Here is a 22,131-nt window from a genome sequence, read left to right as displayed (position 1 = left end):
AGGAACCCAGTCATGATGGGGATGTGACCGCCGGTGGGCAGGCCGGGCACACCAGAGGCACTCCTCATTTCAGGTGACTGCGAGTCAGGACCGTGTTTCTCCCCCTCTGCTGGATGGGTCCACACACATGTCCCTGGATTGGCAGCACAGGCCCCCCAGCAGGAGGACAGCCTGCCTTTTCCGCCAGCCAGTACGTGGCCCAAACACCCCCGCCCGGCTCGTGGGACAGGGACCTATCTTGGTCGTCAGATCCCAGATGACCTTTCTTGCGATAATGACTGGACTTGGACGGAAGCTTTAAAGGCCTCATTCATTATGAACTGACTTTCCGCTTCTCCCTGAGAGGGGCGGGTGTGTTCATCAGACTTGGAGTTGATGCAGAGGCCGTCTGCCATGTTCCTTCCCAACCCCCGCAAGCAGCATCTCAATCCCTTACACCAGGACCCCCGGGAGACTCTGTCCCTTCTCCTTATTCTTGGTGCCCTGGTCTGGATGCCACGTGCTGAGGGCCATGTTCCTCTACGTGCACAAGCCAGGGGCAGGGTCCCGTCGGCACCCAGGGAAGGTGACCGCTCCCCACAGTTCAGGGCACGAAGGATCTGCCACGTGCCAGGGCTCCTGGGCCTGAGCCTTTGTCTCAGCGCCCTGCTCCAGACCCCGCCGGGGTCCCCGATCCCCTCCACTCCTTCGGTCCATTCTGCTCCCCACCCTGGGGAGCTCCTCACTGCTCCAGCCACTTTTCCTCATTTCATACTCATTCTTCCTGGACCCTGAAACTCCTTCTTTTGCTTCCTTCAAAGAGTCCCCTAAACCCTGCCTCCACCATGAAGACTTCTGGCAGAACTTCATCCATTCATCCACTAAACAGATACTAGGTGCCTTCCCTGTGCTGGGCTCTGTGGAAGCTTTGGGGACGCAAAAGACAACATCCCTGTCCCCACAGAACTTCCCTTCCAGAGTGAGGACACAGGCAACAAACAAGTAAACACACAAAGAGAAAACTCACCCTGGCCTTCTACGTGGGACACTGTCAAACCCCACACAGCCTTCAAGGCCCCTCAGAGGCCCTCTTGCCTGGGAAGCTTCTCCTCAGATGCTCATTAATGAAGGGCCTCAATGCGGAGCACCCACTGGGTGCCAGGCACCAGGCTGGGCACTAGGCTTTACGGACATGAATAATATCCATTACTGCCCCTAGAGAGCCCTTGGTCATAAGGTGACACAGGTGTGACTGCACGACAGGAGAGTGCTCTGATTAATGCCAATGGTTTTGAGACCCATAGAAAAGTCACACCCATTGGTGGTATGAGGAGGGTTGGGGTGGGGGTGTCTCCAGAGGACGTTCCACTGTTTGAGCTGGTTCTGAAGGATGAAAAGTTATTCACCAGGTAGAAATGAGGGGAAAGGGCAGCAGGTTTGGGGAAATATGGACAGTATGAGGAAAACTGAGCAAGCTGTTTGGAGAAAAGAAATCCATTTGGTGCAGCCTGTTTCAAAGGGCAAGTGTCATTTCCTGATCAGTCTAATCAGCTTTCCCAGCTCTGTTCCATGGGCTCCCCTGCCCCTCAAGTCTTACCATAAACAGCATCACTTGCTGAAGTCAGAGTGATAGCCCTGAACAGCGGATGGGATTAGCCTGGGGCTAGTTTGAAGGGAGATATGGAGACAGAGGTCCAGGGGCCTGCGTGCTGAGGGGCTAGGATGGAGACCACAGGCGACCACTGCCAGGCCCTGGAAACACCTGCTGTCCCCCAGGCCCTGCCGGAGCATGAGAAGAGCCTTCTGGAGGGGGAGGGTAGATGTGGCGGAAGCTGGACTGTTCCCTGCTCCTCAGATTCAGGAAGCAGAACATCAGGGAAAGCAAAGGGGGTTCCCCACCCACCTCCCAGGGGTCTAGTTTCGGTAACAACATCCCCCAGCAGCTAGGCTCTTGAAGAACCGTCACTGCTCACCAGACCCCAGAAGCGGCATCCCACTGCTCACAGTGGCTCTGGCCATGACCCTGAAATGCCAGGCCAGCAGTGAGGGAGGCACGCTCTGTGTGCTCTGGCCCTCGAAACAGCTGGCATTTCCCTCCTCGGTGGCCCCAAGGCCACCTAGATAAGAGGCCCAAAGAAAGGCTCCCAAGAAACAGCCTGGCTGTGCTCCTTACAGTGAGAAAAGACGGTTATGCCTTACACGATGCTGGCACAGTTAGTGGACTGTACATAACTGCTGAGTGTTAACTGAAGGAGTGTCCTGGGAACTCCGCAGAGAAAGGCATCAGTCACGTCAGCCTGAGGGAGGAGACGGTTTCAGAGTGAAATCAGTCACAGTTAAAAGCCTGGTTTTCTTTAAGACAGCCTGCCTGTGTTTACTTCCCCGAAGGAGGGAGCAGGCCAGGAGGAATCAACTGGGCGGCTTCCATGACCCAGCAAGGGGCCACCTTTTGGAGATGGTAGCACTTCCTGGGCCCCAGGGGTATGGAAACAATTTGACAGTCCAGGGCCAGACAACAGGGCTCCCAACAGCCTGGGTACTTCCTCCCAGGCACCCAGAATTCCAGAAACTTCCTCAGTCACTTCCCCAAAGTCCCAGAGAGGAAAGACAGCACACCGTTTAATCGGCCCGCTTCTTCCTCTGGGAGTTTTTATTGGAACACCCTTTCCCACATCGCTCCCAGGGAGGAAACAAACGCTCCCGCAGCTGGGCGGGCTGCAGGGATGGGGGTCACTGCATATTCGGCAGCAGCAGCACCCCACCCTCTCTGCGCGGCAGCTGGGCTGGCTGGCCAGGACCATGTGGGGCCCGACTCCACATCAGGACAGGACCAGCGTTTGTTTCAGATAAAACACAGAAGCAGTTCAGACACTGGCCTTGGGAGCCCCACCTGGTGAGGGTAAGAGGAGGAGCTGATAAGGAGGTGCCTTTTTTGTGGAAGAACAAAAATCAAGCTAAGACCATTGCCATTTACTGATGACCACTGCTGGTTCGGCCATGTGCTGGGATCTTTTCATCACCACACTGACGCCCTGAGGTGGATACTGCTGCCCCATTTCACAGAGGCGGAAAATGACATACAAGGAGATGAAGGGACTCGCCGAGGGAGGCAGAGCTAATACTCAGGACGCTGGAATTTGAACCCACATGGTTTTAAGCCTCCCTGGGAAGTTGAACTGCTTCCTCTGTGTGTGGGTGTGGCTGTGGGTGTAAATCTTGTCTTAACAGTTTCCACTGGCGAGAGGCTGAGTAACTGGTCCAAGGTCACACCAGTGAGTGGCTGAGGCCAGAAGAGAGGCCTAAGCTCTCTGTGCCTCCCTTTCTCTTTCCTGCAGGTTCACCTGAAAACCAGGGGCAGACCTGAAGCAGTCCAGCCGCCCTAAGAAGCCCTGGATACCCACTCCCATCCTTGGATCAATCCATCAATCAATCCATCTGACCATTTCCCAAACAGAAAGAAAGGCCCACTGCTGCCAGCACAATATTGAATAGAAAGCATTTCAGATGCAGACCTTGTCCATAGAGATTCCAACATGCACAGGAAGATGAAAGTACTGTAGACAGTAAATATTGGAAAAACAAATCAAAATAAAAATAGAAGCGATGTCACAGGGCAACATGACTAACTGCCAAGTCATTGATGTGGCCAGATTCAATGCTACTGGAATGATGCTATTTGTATTTCTCAGGGAGACTGGCATCAGGGGTAGAAGAAAGGGAGACCGCTAACATTCTTTATGGAATCTGTGTTGTGCACATGGTTACAACATGCAGGGATCAATTTTTCTTTGCATGCCATTCTTCTTATAACATAAAATATAGTAAATATGACAGGCACACAACGTACAATTGTAGCTCAAGTCCAGAGAGGCCATTTGGTAGCTACGGAAGGCATAACAGAAGAAGCAGGTTTGAGAAACGTCTTGCAGGATAGGGAGGGGTGGGGTAGGCCTTCTAGATGGCGGAACAGTCTGTGCTAAAAGCACAAGCTGGAAAGCGTAAGGCAAGGCCCAGTCTAAGGGGTGACGGGTTCAGCTGCATCCTTCCTCTGGTAAAGGCAGGACACACCGTTGTCTCCTACAAAGACAGCCCAAGCTGGTAGCTCGGGTGGGTGCAGTGTCTTTTGGGTGAGGTATCTATGTCTCATGCATCTGGGGTCACCCGCCTCTAGCCATGAGGCTGCCAGGTCATGCCACAGTGGCACTAGGTCCGGTTCAACCCACCTGCTACAGATCTGCCTGGATTTCCTCTCAGGGAGCCAGAATGAATTCACCGTTTACAGAAAGAAGCGGCTTGCCCGAGGTCACACAGCAAGATGCTGGTAATAGCTGTTCCGCCCAGCTGGCTGACCCAGCCCTCTTCAGCCTCTGAATGGTCCTTCTCTTCCGAGAGAAGCCACCCCCCAGGCCAGCTTGGACAGCCAGGTACCCCTGGAGTCCCAATCCCCTCAGCTCCAGCTCTCTCCTGAGGCCTGCTGGCTGACCTCTACGTCTGGGGGAGCTGAAACCAGCCTGGCCTTGAGCCCAAGAATGCACCAGCCCACGTTCCTGCATACTTTGGTCACCCACTCACCCGCTTCCTGTCCCTTCAGGAGTTTCCAGGTATCAAAGCCCCAGGTATGAAGGCCCACAGGTGAGGGGCTGTTTCCAGACCAGTTCCCAGGAGTGAGCCCAGGGGGAGGGGAAGCCAGGATAGGTCTTGTGAGGAAGCTCTTGGTCAGTACGACAGGAGGTGACTCCAGCTGCTGTGTTCATTGGGCCTGGGCCAGGTCTCACCCAGCCTGGAGAACTCAGTCATGCAGCCACGGGGGAAAGGAGGTTGGCAAACTGTATTTCTGGGCTGCTCTGTGACCTCAGTGTGTACAGCTGAGAAAAAATACAGGTCTGAGGACCCACTGTTCTGGGGCTGAATCCCAGCTCTACCACTTCCTAGGAAATACGTTTCCTTTGTATTTAAGAATCTCATCTAGAAAATGGGCAGATACAGCCTATTCCATAATTTAAATAAAATAATACAAGTAAACAACCCAGCATGGTTATGGATATGCCCTGTACCCCCTTCCCTGATAACAGGGTCCATCAGTGCTTCTACAGGAAATAAAATAAGCAATAATTACTCTTTCTTCAGTCATCCAATTAACCCTTAGAACAATCCTACCAGTGCTCTGAGTGAGTTCCCACTTTAGAGGGGAAGAGCTGATGCCCAGAGAGGCTCCTCAGCCTCTCTGCAGTCACACAGCCTGCAGGGAGAGGTCTGGGCTGGAACTCACCTTCCACCACCGGGAAGGGCAGCTCTGTTATGCTGAGCACCTATTAGGTGCTAGGCTCTGTGCTAAGCACTCTGACCCATCACATGTGAGACCATTCCACAGTAACCTTGAGTGTCAGGTGGCATCATTATCTCCATTTTACAGATAGTGAAGCTAAGCTGGAGAGAAGCCAGGTCGCTTTTCCAAGGTCACACGTGGTGAGCTAGCATGCCTGGGCTCCTGATAACCACCAGGCTGTGGCCCCAGGGCCAGGGGCTTGAACGCAGAGTTCTGGCTGTTCCATGTCCAGCTCAGTGCAGTTCCCCCACCACACCTTGACCCTCAGGGACAGTGTGGATGTAAGGCCAGAGCCCAGAACTGGAGGCCACTCCTCACAGGCCCTGCCACCTGGGGAGAGGGGCAGGAGGATGGACTTGTCCTGGTCTACACCCAAGGTCCTCCTGAAAAGACCCAGCCCCAGAACCAGCAGGATCAGGACCCACGGGTACCCTATAAAAGGGCTGCTTCTGGGCCTGACTGGGAGTTAGAGGGCCCAACGCCTTGCTTCCCATCCCCTCTCAGTGCTAACTGCCCCTGGGCTGGAGCCCCTCTCCATTCTGTACTGGCAGGGTGTCTGTGGCAAAGTTACTTAACTTCTCTCAGTTTCCTCATCTGTAAAATGGGAACCACTGTTCCTCAGTCCCAGTGTAGCTGTGAGGATTAAGGAGGCAGCGGATATAAAGAGCCTGGTACAGAGCAGGGTGGGGAGCAGACACTCAACAAGTGTCAGCCTCTTTCTCTTGGGCTCTCAATGCTCTCTGCTTCCTGCAGGACGTCTCCAACAAGATGGGCAGGGAGCCGTACCGCCCCTTGAACCTGGAGGAGGTGGTGTGGGACAGGGAAAGGACACGTGACCAGGAGTCAGGCAGCCCCAGCTCTGCCACCTCCTAGCCTGTCTCGAGGAGTTCTCGGGACTTCAGTTTCCTTATCTGTCAAGTGGGGTGAGCAATACCTTCCTAGCTCCTACCCCACAGGGTCAAGTAAGATGGAATCTACAAAAGAGCTCTGTAAACTGACAAGTGCCGGGCAAAGGTCAAAGGTGATAATAAGAACAGTGACACCAACACAGACAGCAGCCTCCATAATATGGCCGGCCTAGGCACAGCACTTTAAAGATATTTTCCCATTTAATTTTCATAACCTGGAGGAGGCCTGGTTCTCACTGTACTTACTGATGAGAGAAGAAGCCCAGAAAGGTTATGTAACTGACCCAAGATCACACAGTTCATGGCAGAGCCAGGACTTGAACCCAGGTCCTGGTGACCAAAGCAGGGACACCAGCCCATCTTGTTGTCCTGCCTGGACTACCCTCCTGCTTCGGTTGATGGTCCCAGCTTAGCCCCTGTGTCTTTAGGTGCTAGGGAAGGGACATCCCTGAGTTCCAGTCAGGCTACCACAGACAGATTTGCTGAAATGAAAGTCTCGGTCTCCTACCAAAGGCACCTGGATGGCATAAAGCCGGCAGGGGGCTTTGCTGTTCCTGACGTATGGAGTTCCCTCGGCCCCACTGCCACCCACCACCCTGCTCTGACCCCCAGGAGGACAAGCAGGGGCTGCCGAGGAGCCCACCCAGGAGCTGCTGGGGGCCAAGGAGAAGCTGCGGGTGGGTGTCACCCTGCAGCAGCCATGACCCCTGGGGCTGAGACGGGAAAGAAAGGAAAAGTCTCCTTAACCTGGTTTGCTTATTCCTACTTTCTTCTAAAAGACACAGTTGCCTGGAATTCATGATCATCAAATTAGACTCTTTACCTGTCTCATAGGAAGGTTTCTGTCCCTTTGAGAAGATCTGTCCCCTTTCGGTGTCTTCTTCAATTTATCTACTTTGAGTATTATGAGAGTTTTTTAAAAACTTAACTTAATAAGTATTTGTTGCATCTAAGTCCTGCCATTGATGGATTAACTGACTGGCTTTTCATGATTTAGCCTCTCCCGGCATTTAGGGTCCGAGGATGGGGCGGGGGTCAGCTAGGAAGCAGGGGTGGCGAGGGTCTCGGCTCTAAGGGGTTTAAGTCAGAACGTTTAGAGGTTACAGCACAGGGCGTTTTGACTGCCCGTGGAGGAGCACCCCAACGGGCAGACGGTAATTCAACAGACATGTAACCAGGGCTACAGCTGCAAACAAGACAGACGTGGGATTCTAATCTGAGGATAAAACCACCAACGCCAAGGTCAGCTAGAGGTGCTGAAGGCCTAACAAGGTATAAAGAGAAGAACTTTGGCTAGACGGCGTATCATGCAAGCCTGAGAACCATGAGGCTAAGGAAGACAATGCCTACGATGAATAACGCGCAGATAAACCACTGTTAAAACTTTTATCAGCTCACAACCTTAAAATCCAATCTAGTGTGCTCAGCCTTGATTCCTTTTGCTCACAACTTGTAAAACTCACAGGCAATACTGATCCAAAACTAAGCCACAGCTTGAAGCCACAAAAGCCACAACTAAAGCTACCAGTTCCTGTGCACCTACTATGTGCCACACATACCACACTATTGCTTCACGTGCATGTGCTTGAGTTCTGGAAACTCCGCCGTTTGGGTGTTATTACTCCTGTTTTTATAGATGAAGAAAGTGAGGCTCAGAGATAAGCACCTTCCTCAGGCTCACATGATGAGTGATGGGGCAGACATTCCAACCCAGTCTCACTCTTTTCCTATCTCATAGGAAAGCCTTTCATCTCCCCATTCTGCCAAGGTCTTCCTCTCACCGGGCCTGGCCAGGCAGGTCCAGCAGACAGCCCTCCCCTGCAGCCCATCCACTGGTCCCCTGCTGCCCATCCACTGGTCCCCTGCTGAGTGCTTACCGAGGAGGTGCTTGATGATGGCTTGGTTGTGTTCCCAGAGGTTGCTGAAGGTCCCCCAGCGCGAGTGGCCATCAGGCACTGGGTTGGCTTTGATCCAGCCACCGCAGGCGTAGGTGAAGAAGTCCTGGCAGGGGTCCACCGTGGGGTCCATGGAACTCAAGATGGAGCTGGTCACTGATATGCAGGCCTCACTTAGGCACACCGGTGGGGTTCCTGGCAGGGGTCAAGGACAAGAGGCCAGTGAAGGGTTAGCAGGGAGGAGGCTATGGGAATACAGTGCAGGTGGCCTGGGACCCTGGGGTGCCACACCCCACCCCAGCCCTGACCAGATTGGGAACTGGACAATCACTAGACCACTACAGAGAAAAGATTTCTGTAAACTCATGATCTCCTCGCTTATAAATTAGACTTCTGTCTAGCTGTCTGAAATCTTGTCTATGGCTTTAAAAAGTACTCAGAACCAAGGTGTTTTTTTAAATCAGTCCTTCCTTCCACAAATATTCATTGATTTTTTTTTATTATTATTATTTCCTGGTGCTCAACAAATTCATTCACTCATTCATGCATTCATTTATTTAACAAAATAATTACTATCTTCCAGATTCTTTGCTGAGTGCAGTGTGTGTGTGTGTGTGTGTGCGTGTGTGCGTGTGTGGTGAGAGATATAAAAGGCACAGACTTTTCCTTCAAGAGCTAATAATTTAGTTGGGGATACAAACATCATACAAGAAAAATGAAAAGACGACATTAGGAGAAACGTCCATCATTTATTCTACAAGCATACACTGAGGATATTTAGTTCCTGCCAAGAGGGTGATACAGACAATATGGTGCCGGGACTTAGGGAGAACAAGAGACTATTAGGAATAGAAGGAAACTATGAAAAATCATTCCCACTGAGTACAAGGCAGGAAAATCACTGAATCTTCAAAAAAATAAAAATGAAACCACCTTAAGAGATCATTTTGCTTAAGGCCATTTTTACATATGGGGAAACTGAGGCCCAGAGAGGCTAGGTACCCTGTCCAATAGCCAGTGGGATCTGAACTGAACCTCACCCTCTCTCCCCTGTGCCTGCTAAGGGCCTGGAGGGAGCTCTTCCGGTGATGACTGGCCGCCAGTGGCAGCAGGCAGGGCAGCCCCACCTGCCAGATGCCAGCATGAGGAGTGGCGGTTGGTGCAGGTGGGCAGTGGGAGGGCTGCCAAATCCTACAAGTGCCCCCGAAACACACAATGAGCAGGGAAATCAGCTTCCTCTGAGCTGGTTCTCTTAGGCTGTGGGGCAGAGGTGGGAAGACTGAAGGCCAGAGGCAAAAGGAGGGGCCAGACTCCTGCTGTGAGGCTGAGGGGTAGGCTCAAGCACATGAACTGAACTGTGGGCAACCTTAGCCATGGCCTAGTCCGAGGTGGCAAGGTGCACCTGCCCACAGGAGATGGAGGCTTGTGACTAAGAACACAGGCCCAGCGGAACAAGCAGACCAACAACAAGAGGGGTTGTTTACTGATAGGGGTGCGGCACCCCTGCTCAAAGATGAGGAAACTGAAGCTCTGAGCAAGTGAACGGAGCAAGGCCACTTTGCTGCGTCGGAGAGCCCAGGCTGAACCCACTCCATGCTGCTTCGGCAACTCCAAGGCTGGGCTTTCCTTGCGTTCCCTCACCACCCCTGGGCTGGACACCGGGGCTGCTGCGGCCCTCCTGGCACATTTGGTTTCCCCACTGCAGGGGGAGGAGTGCGGCAGGGCAGGCGTCGGAGGCTCCTTCTTAAGCCTGGGTTCTAAGAGGGTTCTTTGCTTCTGGCCTTACGCAAGTGAGCTCATCCCTCTGAGCCTCATGGTTTCTCCATCTAGACTGGAGGGAGAACAGTAGGACCAATTTCACGGCGATGAAACAACCTCACGACTGGGCAGGGGCCCAGCTCCCTGGAGTCTTAGGGTCCGATGTTCCCAGGCCAATCCTGAGAGAGCAGAAGAGAATGAACATGCTGGCAGGGGTGGTCTTCGCCTCACTCAGAAACATAGTGCCAGCCAGGGCTGGGTGGCCTGTGGGCTTATTAATATCAGATGACAAACACAAAGTCGTGAAGGCTGACAAAGGGCTCAGAGGGGCTGCACAACAGCACAAAAAATCAGGGTGACTGTATTTTGAGGTTATTACTTGTTTTGAGATGATTATACAACAAAAATTACTGAGCCATTAGACACGAAAACAGAGAACGGAAATGGTGGGAGCCTGACACCCTTTTAAATCACTCTAGATGAGCTCTTAGGGTTGCAGGCCCCACTTCCTAACTTAGGGAATGTACTAGAATCTTTATGGGGGGAAGAGAATTTCTGAGTAGTCTGAAAAAGCCTATTCACTATTATGATATAACTTCATATTTGGAAAAGGAAAAGAATACCTATTGTTTTTATACAACAAACTACAGGAAGTAAAGCTTGCTGAAATCTTGGGTGGTGGGAAAACCCAGAGTACAGCTGGCTGTAAGAGGGTGATCCTCGGGGAGCAAGACACAGCAGAATCTGTGTGTGTGTGTGTGTGTGTGTGTGTGCGCGCGCGTGCGTGTGCGTGCATGCTTATGTGTGTGTCCAAGAGAGAGACACACAGAGAGAAACTGATTCTTCTAGTTATCACAGGGGGACTTGGTTTCAAAATAAGAAACCAGTCCCCAGGAATTAGTCTGAGAGGTCTGAGTACTTCACCGAGCACATACTCTGTCTGCACAGGACGAGGTCCCCAGATGGTACTTAAGCAACAATTGCTTGATTATTTGACTAATTATTGGTCTGTAGATCCTTTCCCAACTATTCTTGGCCCAGCAGGTACCTAATGTATATTTGATTAATTAATTCATAGTTCACAGACACTTGTTCGGACAGTGCCTGGCCTTGACACTACATAAGTCATGCAGAATATTTTCTGGACAATTTATTGTTTGTTTTTCTGCCACTGTTTGCAAAGCATCTGTAAGTTCCTGTAAAGGAGGCACAGCAGGAAAGTGGTATTTAAGTGCCCAGACATAACTTAAAGGTGAGTTCTTTCGGAGTCATCAGAGTTTGCTTTGACTGGCCCGATGTTTGCTCAGAGGTGGCCAATGCCGCACCTGCTGCTGGGTAATGAGGTTACTGTCATTATCTGGGGTGACCACGGCTTTCCCAGGCGCAGGTCCAGGCAGTTGATAAAGACTGATAAAGACACATGGGTTGGCTCAAGGGTCACCTGATCCCCAGCCCAGCTCCACCCTAGAGGAAGAGTTCCTCTCAGCCAGGTCCAGGCTGGGAAAAACCTTCTGAGGCCCTGCGAGGGCTGGGATAGAGAAAGAAGCGAGATTCCTCCCTGTGGGCTCCGTCTGGCAATGACAGAAGTATTGGGGCCCGATCGCTAGGAGCCAGCCCTTGGGAGCTCCCTTCTGGTTTCTGGTGGAGAAACATCCTGGGAACGCCTAGGGGCAATCTCAGGGTGATGCTGCCTGCTGGAGTCTCACCTACTCCCCAGGCACAGCGCCAAGAGCTGGGCAGACGAGGCTGGCTACGTCTACACTGCCCGGCAGGGTCTTCTGAACTGAAGCTGATTTAGGATGAAGCAAGATGGCGGCTGCAGGATAAGAGTCATCAGTAAAGGCTATTTTCAGCTTAGTCCTCCTTCCTGTTCTCTGTTCATTCAGTCATTTATTTACTCACTTTGCAAAGTATGTGCACAACTATGGCACGCAGGAATTAAGCTAAGCTTATAGGGTTAAGGGCCTGATAATCATCAATCAATCAATCAGATATGCGTTGTACCGGCGGTGCTAGGCACATGTGGTGAAACATCTACAAACCATTAGAGTTAAATAATTAAGCACTTGCTTCTCAGGTACCGTCTAGGTGCCTGAAATAGAGTAAGCACTCATCAAATGTTTATGGAGTGAAGAATGAATGAATGAATGAGTAAATGATACAGGAGGGATGTAAGGATGACTCAGATGGAGTCCTACCCTCTCTCCAGGCCCCCAAAGCCCTTCCCCATCCCAGTCCAGCATGGCCACCCACTCAGGTCAGCAAATTCACAGTGGAGAAGGTTCAACAAAGCCTGGGGTTGGTGTTCCCAGATCCTGTGAAGGTTCACCATTGCTCTGATGGGTTAAGTGCCAGGTGACCAAGTCGATGGGGTTAAACTCTGAGCAAAGCCCCAGAGGCTGCTCAACCAGCTGGACTACTGCCACCAGAAAGCTGGATGTTGGACACAGGGGAGCGAGAGATCCTGGAATTGTCTGGACTCCCATTCTTAGTTTTAACTTGGATCTGCCCTTCGCACTTCCGTGAGAGCTTACTGAGCATAGACTCTGTGTGAGGCACTTGCAACACACACTCAGCCAGACACAGAGAACCAGCCTCAGATCCCTGACCGCAGGATCAGAGTGGGGTCGGATCACGCTGCTATACAAGGTAGGACAGAGGTACACAAAGGCCCCCTGGATCACAGAAGGACAGCTTTTCTGGGGTCACTAACACACATTGGGGTGTACCATGAATAACAAAAGGAGGCAAAGTCTGAGATCTGGGGCCTGCTAGCTGGCGGCTGAATTCCAGCTGCTCCCCTCCCTCCCGCACTAGCCGCATAACCTTGGGCACGTCACTGAGTCTCGCTGCCTCAGTTTCCTCATGTTGAAAATGGGGCCAGAAGCAACCACACCTCGCAGGGTTGCTGTGAGGAGGAAATGAGATTACATCTGTACAGGAGAGGTGCGGTATTTGGTACATGGAAAGTATTCGGTAGACGGAAGCCATTATTGCTATTTTGTTGGAACTGTGGATGGTGGACGATGCCAGTCTGTGTCCAACTAGCCCACATCTGAACAATAATAGTACCTGGAGCTAAGGTTAGAGCAGTCCTATTTGGCACCAGGTATGTGATATACAGTAACTCTAGTCCTTAGAGACATCCCCAAACTGGGCACTGTTTTCTCCATTTAAAGCAGAGAAGACACAGGTTCAGAGCGCTGAAGTGACTTGTCCAAGGTGACATGCACAATACGTTGCCAGGCCAGGATTTGGACTCATGTCATTCTGATCCCAAAACCTTTCCACCGCCCATCCGCCCACCTCCCAGGTCTCATTCTGTCCTGGTAAACCTCAGCCCTCCAGACCTTGCTCTCTCCTGGGCCCGGCTTGATTGGGGAAGCCCCTTAAACAAGTGGACAGGGCCAGGGCAGGAATGAGTGAAGCCCACGATGCGCCCACGAGGCACCTACTTGTCTGGTACTGGACGCCCAGAGCTGCCAAACAGGCTACCAGTCCTGCTGCCAGAAGCACCACCAGCACCACCAGCCGCTTCTCCACCTGGGTCCGTGCAGCCCAGCACCTCTGGCCACTTCGGGGGCTTCGGAAGTTCACCTGCAGGGAAGGAGGCAGGAGGGGCGGGGAGGATGTGAGCCATGGGCGCCCCCTGCCCAGGAGGAGGGGGCTCCGTGGCAGGCCCCAGCCTCGGGGAGACATCCGGGCTGCGCTCCTGCCTCAGGGGTGGTCCTGTTCCCACGGAATCAGTCCTAATCCAGGAAGAGAACCGCCACTCTGCTCAGCAGCTCAGATTTGCTCCTAAACATCAGAGTCAAGAAGCTCAACCCAGCCGGCCTTGTGTTTTTTGTGTCACCCGATACGGGTATAAGAAAAAAAAAAAAGATCAGCTTTTCCCTGTTTCTCCAGTAAGGAGTTCAAAAGAGAACAGGATGTTTGGACTCGCAGGCATCCAGTGAGCATCCAGCTGGGCTCTCCTCCGAGCCCCCGCTTCAACAGGGCTGGGGTGGAACCACCACCAGGATGACACAGCCACAGCTCACACTTCCCAGGGACACAGACATCCTTAGCTGATGAAACCTTCACAATCTCATGAGGGCCGTGCTCTTAGTTTCTTTTTACAAATGAGGAAACCAAAGTCCAGAGAGGTTGAGATCCTTGCCTCTCATCACACATCTAAAGGGTAGAGCTCGGATTCGAGCCCAAGTGTATTGATTCCAGAGCCCACCCAGGGGTCAGAGATGAGAATTTTGGGAGATGTCAGGGGAGAGACAATGGAGAAATAGCTCTATTTGGGCAGGTCCTCAAAGGGAGGGAAAAATATCCCCAGTCTAACAGTCCAGCTAAACAGGAAAGGAGGCACAATGAGAGGAAGTGGAGGGCGTGACAGGGCCTTGCAGGCTGAGGAGGGACACACCAGCCAACAGCATTCAGAGGCCTCAGCCTGGCCCTCACACCCAAGGCCAGCTGGGGGCTCCCCTCTGTTCCACGGGGTGCTTCCTGCGAAAGCCAGGGCCACAGGACAGGAAGGGTCCCCTGAAGGTGGGGTCCAGTTCAGTGACACTGCGGCCACGTGCCAACAGTTGAGCACGAACTCAGGACCACGTTGGAAGATGGACCCTCTCGCTTTCAGCTGCTCACTGCCCAGCAGGGAGGCCGATAAAGAAACAGACTGGGGTGGGCAGGGGTTCAGTCAGGGAGGGCTTCCTAGAGGTGTGGGTGCCTGGGCTGGGTCTTGAAGATTAAGTAGCAGCTGGCCAGGTGAACAGGGAGGGGATGGGGAAGGGGAAGTGGGGCACGCCCTGGGTGTTAAGGGGCACCGTAAGCCAGTTTAAAGACCAGGCATCTCTTCCTGAGGGCTGGAGTGACATCATTAGATTTACTCTTTGGAAAAGCCAAGGTGGAGGGAGCAAAGCTTGGAGGGCATGGAGGCAGGGAGACCTACACAGCCTGCCAGGAGGTGGGGAGAGGTGGGGGCTGCCTGGGGAGAGGAGGAGACCCAGCCTCTGACCTGCAAGTGCCCCCCCCAACAGCTGAGGGGGTGGCCGCCTCTGAGAGCCAGGTCACGGCCCTCAGGGGGCCTCACAATGGCACTTGGGGATCTGAGACTGGTCACCTTCAGGAAGGGCACTGACGGGCCTCATGGTCAGCCCTGGGTGTTTTCTGAACAGGAAATGACTGGGGATTGCTGCACTAGAGAAAAAGGAAGACAAGAACTTTTTGTGGGGGGAAGAAAAAGGGTTCTAAAACGGAGAAAAGGAACCTGAGGCCTGGTGACAATTCTGTGGAGGTCCAGGAGGCTCGGACACTGAAGCAGTTGTGTCAGGAAGAGGGAGGGGTGTCGCCTCCTGAAATCCCTTAAGAACCCACTTTAAAATGTGGGAAACAAAGACTCTGACCATGCTACTGCCATTAAGTGACAACTGGGAGCTGGGCGGGCCCAGCGCATAGATAGCCTGGGACGATGCTAACACGGTCCCAGCGTTGGACGTTTACAAAGTGCTTTTTCAGAGGCATGAATTCTCTCAGGCAGTTGACCTTGGGCACTGGAATGAATTCAGGGGGGCCCCAAAGGATCTGAAGCAGATGCTGCTTGTGTGGGGACATGGCCACCTAGTCTCACTCTTCCAGCTGTCCTGCTCCTGAACTAGTCTCACCCTCTGCCTCCTCCTCTAGGCCTCTCATTATCCAGGCTCAGCTCATCGGGGGAGAGGGGTGAAAAGCTAAGCCGAGGAGAGACCTTGGTTGACGAGGCACCCACTGCTCCTGGAGGCCAGGAGCACAGCTGTCATGGCTGGGAAGCAGGAAACTCTCTCTTCTGTGGACAGAGGTTGGGGAACCAGAGGAGGTGAAAGGGAGGGAAAGAAGAAATAAAAGGGGGAAGATGAAACAACAGAGGGAGGGGAGGAAAAAAGTAACAATTAATGGCAGCTAATGTTTAAGTGTTTTCTGTGTGTCCAGCATTGTGTTAATTCTATTCTGTTGCTAGAGGATGCTACTCTGTCTTCACAACATCCCTAAGAGTGGGTATGAGTATTGGTGGCAGAAGAAACACAGGAAGTGGGGGTGAGAGGGAGAGAGAGCTGAGAAAACCCACAGCCTCAGCCCAATGGCCATGCTGCCCCCCAGAAGCAGAAAGTCGAGCTGAGCCTCACTGTTTAATGTCAAGCAAACAGAGGGTGTTCACTGCAAAATTTAATTAGGATTAAGTCAGGATTAAATTAAAAATTCATAGTTCCAGGCAGAAATGGCAAATGGAATTTGAAAATAGGGTTTTTAGCCTTTGTTTTTTCTTTGCACGACTTGTACTGCCAGGCTGAGGGGTCTCGTAGTTTCTGGTCAAGCCTCGTCTCTGAGGGCTGAAGAAAAGCAGAGCCATCCCCTGGGGACAGGAGGAGTTGCTGGGAGGCATGTGCTGGGACCAAGAGGCCTTTCCAGGAGAGGCCGTCCAATTCCTGGGTGTGGTGAGCAGGGCTGGGGCTGCGGGTCCGAGCTGCTGTCTGGCTCGGTGAGTCCCTTCTCCTCTCTGAGCCCGTCTTGTCCTTGTTCTTCCTCCTTCAGAGCCTGCCTTTTAGAAATGAGGGCAGGTTGATCACAAGAGAAGGGTCTGCAGCAACTTGGAGGGTTGGAGGATTAGTGTCCCCAGAGAGGTAACTGGGAGGTGGCATTGGCCAAGGAGCAGATCTGATGCCTGGAAGATGGAGTTAACTTGTGAATGCTCAGCTCACTGGCTGGCTTAGTTATCGTATGGACTGTTGTGTGAGGCAGAGAGAGAAAGGGACAGAAGGGAAAGGATGCCCTCAAAAGTGAGGTGGCGAGAGAGACTGAGAAGGAAATAGACAGAGCTGGAGAATGAGAAAGAGAGAAACAGTCGAGCTGTCCAGCCCAGGAGTTCCCAGGGTTTCCACCGCCAAGGGAACAAAGCCCTAATGAGGGATAAATATTCGGTTACAGAAGTGAGGGCCTGGCTCACCTAGGCTTACGGCAAGAACAAGGCAAGAACAAGTTCTGCCGGCGAGGACGGGACACCGCCGCCTGGGGCCCCGGAGACAAGCCAGTAGCAGAAGGTGTGGGGAGCCTGGTTTTCAAAGGAAGCAGGGGGTCTGGAGGGAAGGCAGAGTCTCCTCCTGAGCCATTGCCAGGTCCCCCAGTGACCTGGGCTGCGTGGAGCCATGAACAGGAGTCAGTCTGGCCAAGGGTTTGGCGGGGAGCCTACCCCCTGTTGCCCAAAGACCAGACCACCGTTTGATGGCTGTCAGGGAGACCAGGCTGCCTGCCTGCCTGCCTCAGAGTCAGCCTTTCAGAGTACACAGACCATGACAGCCTGGCCCTGCGTGATATCCTGTCTTCGTCAGGGTGTTAGGCTGGGGAAGTTTCTAGTACGGTTTCCATGGGGCAGACTTTTGGCTGAGGCCACTGGGGCCAGGCCAGAGTGAAACTAGAATGCTTCCTTGTCCTCCCCACCTCCTCCCTGAGCCCCACCTGCCCCTCTGTGCCCCTGCCTGATTCTCCTCCAATGACTGAAAAGAGCTTAAAGTAGTACCTGTTGTAGGTGAGGGGTCACCTTGCAACTAAATGGGAATCAAAGTCTACTAGTTAGAAGCAGCACTTTCCTGCACTCTTTGCTCCCCAGAACACCCAGCTGCCGATGGCCCAATGGCACGGGAGAAAGGGCACAAACCTGAGAAGTCAAAGGTCAGTCTCGACTTTATCAAGACCCTGTATGTGTTGCTAGGCAGCCTCTAGGCCTCAGTCTCTTTTTTAAAAAAAATTTTTCCTTCTGGTTTCACTGAGATATAATTGACATACAGCACTGTACATATTTAGCAGGGGACAATTAGGTTTTATGGATTTATTCATATGGAGGTACTGGGGATTGAACCCAGGACCTTGTGCTTGCTAGGCTCCTACTCTACCACTGAGCTATATACCCTCTCCCCACTCCCCCCAAGTCTCCCATTTTTTAAATGAAGAAGCTGGATTAGGGGCCAGGTCTGACCATCTCAGATCCTAGAACAACTCTAAGGCCAAAAGTATAAGGCTCTAATAGGTGGCTGGAGTTGAAAGGGTCTCCTGGTAAAGCAGAGAGATCTTTTTAAAATACTAAGTGGGACTGTCCCTGAAATTGCCTGCAAAAGACAGCTCTGTGCATGGCGAGGGGAAAAAATGAGAAAACCACTGCTAAGAATTAAGTATCTCAGCTTTCCTTTTTCTTGCAAAAATTAATTTTTAGGAGTAACTGGGTGAGTTTCAAAGGTTCTGGTAAACAGTTGTGGCCTTTTGCTCCTCAGTTTAGGCTGTAGGTGTAACTTTAGCTATTGCCTTTTGAGCCATTGAAATGGTATGTACTGGGACATGGGGAGACCAGGCAGCCGGTTTGAGCAGAACAGACGCAAAGCTATTATATTTAGGGCATCACTGAGATAGCACGCCTGGTGAGCTTTGATAATAATCCTGAAAACAGCTAAATGCATTTTCTGGGCAGTGTACAAACGCCTTCACTTATATTGTCTCATTTCAACCTTTGAAACAGCTCTGAGAGGTGGTTTAGTAATGTTAACCCCATTTTGCAAAAAGAGCTGTTTAAGAGAGTAGCTTTCAGGCTTCAGAGCCCATGCGAGGCAAAGCTGGGGCTCCATGTTAGAGACACCAGGATTTAAATTCTACTCAGACCACAGTGACCACTTTTCATGGATTGCAATTAACTTGTGCCTCAAATATGAGATAAATGAAAAGAAAAACCCCTTCAGGTAAGGTACAGGTAGAACTTTGCTCCAGCGATATACAATACTTCGTTGGCATGTTCAGGAAAAAAGGTGGCAAATTTGGATGAAACATGCAAAATTCCATTTACTATTATTGGAATCATAATTTTGGAGTTTCTAGAAACAATGGTCTTAAAAATCTCAAAAAAAATCAAGTAGTTATTTTTATGGCTGCCTGTCAAGAGAGGGAGATTTGGGGGGACTGGGTCCATTTAAAAAAAAGCCTACAATTGAGGGAGCAGTTGTGTTTTTAGCAATCACTCAAAGGAAATTATTTGAAAGGCTACAAGGTGGGCATTCACAGTGTTATAGTTATTCGGCTTATTGTTCAACTGTAGCAGAAGACTAAATGTATTTTTATCCATTGGTACCATAAAGTGTTATGATTTTTAACAGCAACATGTTTTGGAAGTTTTTAACAACATAGAAAAGTGTTTATGAAGTGGCATTAACTTAAAAAAAAAAAAAAAAAAGCAGGACAAAACATTGTCTACCTAGAGTGAGCCCAACTATGTTCTAAAATATACACAAGCAAATGTGAAAAACTGGAAGCGGTTATCTCCGAGTGGTGGGATTACTCTTTCTTTGTAAATCTTTTTTTATCCTTGACTCTATTTTCTTCCACAAATAAGCATGTAACATTTTTCTATTGGAAAAAAATTCCCAATGATTAAAAACATAAAATGAATACAAAACTCTCCTTGTATGATGAGGTAGACAGGTTCTTGACTCTCAGAACAACTGTTAGCTAGTTCACCTCTGCTTTGGGGAAGTTGCGGAAGCTCAAGGAAAGCCAGGCTGGGGACCCAAAGAAATGCCTCCAAATCCTCAGCACAAGCCTGTTGGCTTTTCCTGTAGTAAAAGGGGACAATATACCCAGTTTGGCAGTTTGGTGTAAGAGCGCCAACACTGCACTCCAACCCACATGATAGCTCTGTGACCACAGGAATGTCCCTGACCTCTCTGAGACTCAGCTTCATCATGTGTAATACAGCCACAGGGGCCCTTACCTCACAGATCATAAAAACAACAACAACAATCCTAGCAGGCCCCGTAATACGAATTACATCCATTTTCTCTAACTCCCATTTTACAGATGAGGGAATTGCGGTTTAAAGAGATTAAAGCAGCTCGCCCAAGATCACAGGTGGAGTCATAATTCAGACCTGGGCCCCTGGATTCAGAGATTGGCTGCCTCTACTCCGCCAGGCAGCCTTGGGCAGGTAAATGTACTTTGCGGCCTGAAAAAGGCTATACCCATGTGGGCTGCTGTTAAGATGATAACAACACAGCATATTATTTTGTTGTGAATTCCGAAATGCCTTTGTGCTGATATATTTAGAACCTTCTGTGAAAGATGAGACTGCAAAAGACTGCTGATTAGATTCTGCTTTGATTGGTGAAAAGTGTCTGCCACAGAAATCTAATTTCCTGCTGGATTTAGCCTCTTAAGAAGGGTCCGCAGGGAAGAGGTTCTAGACAGACTGGGTTTGATTTCTCTCTCCCAGATTTCTAGCTCTGTGACCTAAAGCAAGTTGTCTCCCCTTTCAGAGTCTCAGTTTCCTCATTTTGTAAGTGGGAACAGTAATCCCCACAGCTCATGGGGTTGGTCTTGAGGGCTAAGTGGCATGATGTAGGGGAGGATGCCACATCCCAGCAGGCAGACCACTTGGAGCCATGAGTTTTGATCTCCCTGGGACTACTTAACTAGCCTGGAGGAGGGACTCAATCAATGCTATTTCCCTTTATTAGTAGTATTATCCCAGCTTCTAAGAGGAGTGCTTGAGTAGAGCTGGGCCTGGAAGCCCAAGTTTCCACGCACCCTAAGCTTGCCCTCCAGAGGAGCTGTGATTTGGTGTCAGTTCACTGGGTGGCCCCAAGACTTTCCTCAATTCCTCCCTTGGCCAGCGTGGCAGAAGTCCTCCTAGACGGATCTGCTCCAGCTCTTCTCTAAGCGGGCTCTTCAGGACTTAGGTCACAGGGCCCCAGCGGGCATCCTCCATATCTTAACTAGCTCCCACTCACCTGCCTAAGAACAAACCCACCAGGGCTGAGGTCCTGGTCAGCTCAGTTCCACAGGGGGAGAAGAGCAGAAAGCAGCCACACTCACTGCTCTGCCACCAGGCAGGGAGGCAGTGGGCATATTCAAGGCCCACAGAGGCACACCTTGGGTGGGGGAGGAATTAGGCTTCCTGAGTGGAATGAAAAGGGGCAGGGAAAGAGCGGGCAGAGGATGGTCTCCTTCTCCTCGCCCCTAGGAAACTCGGAGATTGAGGGGAAAGAGGAAGAATGGGGTAATGCCCACCAGACAGGGTGACCAACCATTCCGGTTAGCCCAGGGCTGTGGGGGGTTCCAAGGCTTTCCAGGCTACAACTGACAGTTTTAGACTCTGTCAGTAATTGTCTGTGTGGCCTTGGGCAAGTCTCTCAGCACTCAGGGACAGCCTCTTCTGTGAAAAGAGAACTGGACCAACTTCCCTCCAAAGGATGCTTCAACTCTGCCACCTGTGCTGTACCCCCAGTAGCAGGTGGTCAGGAGAATGTGGGGACAAGCGGAGCTGGGGAGGGGAGGCCGGTGAGGGGAGCCCTGTGCCTCAGGGACACTTCTACCCCAGAAAGGCTTCTCCCAGAGCTGCTGCGGGGCTGGCACGGCCCCCTCCGTCTGGGACAGCAGGATGGGGGCGGGGCGGGGGCGGCACCAGCACGCATGCTCGGTAGGCCCGGGCTGGGGGCTCTCAGAGGGCTGGGGCTCTTACCTGCAGGTGATTTGGGTACACATCACCCTCGGAGAGCGAGTCCACCAGGTCCTCCTCGTCCAGCGTGGCCCGCTTGTAGGTCGACATCTGCAAGGCCAAGTGCAGCACAGACTCTCTCAGCGTCTCCATGGCTCTTGCGCCCGAATGGGGAGAATGGGGAAGCGGCCACCCGCTGCCTCCGCCGCCGCGCCCCGCCCCGCCCCGGCCGGGACACCGAGACCGGCCCACGGACCGGCCCGCGGCAGAGGGGTGGGGGTGTCCCGCCTCCCTCCACCACCCTCCTCCCAGCTCATGCAACGCCGCGCCTTACCCCCAGGGCCGACAGCACGGTGGCCACCGGGCGTAGAGGCCACACGTTCCGCATCCTGCGCCCCGCGAGGCCCGGGTCCCCACCGCTGCCACCGCGCGCCCGCTATTCTGGTTGGGGCGGGCCGGGCTGCGGGGCCGGCCCGGCATTGCGCCACCTTCGCGGGCGGGGCTTGATCCTTGCGCCCCGGTTCCTTCTCTAGCCCCACGGGGAGATCCCCAAGGCCCGCGAGTCCCCGGGGAGATGGAGGCTGCTCCCTTTCCCAGAGGTCGGGAGAGAGATCCCCCAACCCCTAGCGGGCAGGAACGGGGCTCGCAGCAATCCCTCCTTCTAAGCAACATTACGTCCGCCTTCACCAGCAGATACCAAAAGTCAGGTAGTAGGATACTGCCCCTAATTTGGCCCACGACAGTCAACAGAGAGGTTCTTCTCACCGCTGT

The 22,131-nt window shown here is 52.1% G+C and overlaps 1 protein-coding gene across 2 annotated transcripts in view; it reads right to left on the bottom strand.

Annotated features, from left to right (window-relative positions):
• ECE1 (endothelin converting enzyme 1) overlaps positions 1–22,131 on the bottom strand; it is a 103,891-nt gene that overhangs the window by 27,909 nt on the left and 53,851 nt on the right. The window contains exons 1-4 of one of the 2 annotated variants that reach the window (XM_074377249.1): positions 21,695–21,845; positions 21,385–21,471; positions 13,322–13,463; positions 8,091–8,303 (exon numbers count right to left, since the gene is read on the bottom strand). In XM_074377249.1, the coding sequence (XP_074233350.1) occupies positions 8,091–8,303; positions 13,322–13,463; positions 21,385–21,471; positions 21,695–21,748 (496 nt within the window). In that variant the 5' untranslated portion in view covers positions 21,749–21,845. Of the gene's footprint in view, positions 1–8,090; positions 8,304–13,321; positions 13,464–21,384; positions 21,472–21,694; positions 21,846–22,131 lie in introns of those variants that run through there. The other variant, XM_074377250.1, reaches the window with a different exon arrangement.

This window comes from Camelus bactrianus, chromosome 13 (assembly GCF_048773025.1).
Source record: "Camelus bactrianus isolate YW-2024 breed Bactrian camel chromosome 13, ASM4877302v1, whole genome shotgun sequence".
In the NCBI taxonomy this organism is placed as follows: Eukaryota; Metazoa; Chordata; class Mammalia; order Artiodactyla; family Camelidae; genus Camelus; species Camelus bactrianus.
The sequence above is the reverse complement of the archived record's forward strand: the minus strand, read 5'-3'. Positions and strand labels throughout refer to the sequence as shown.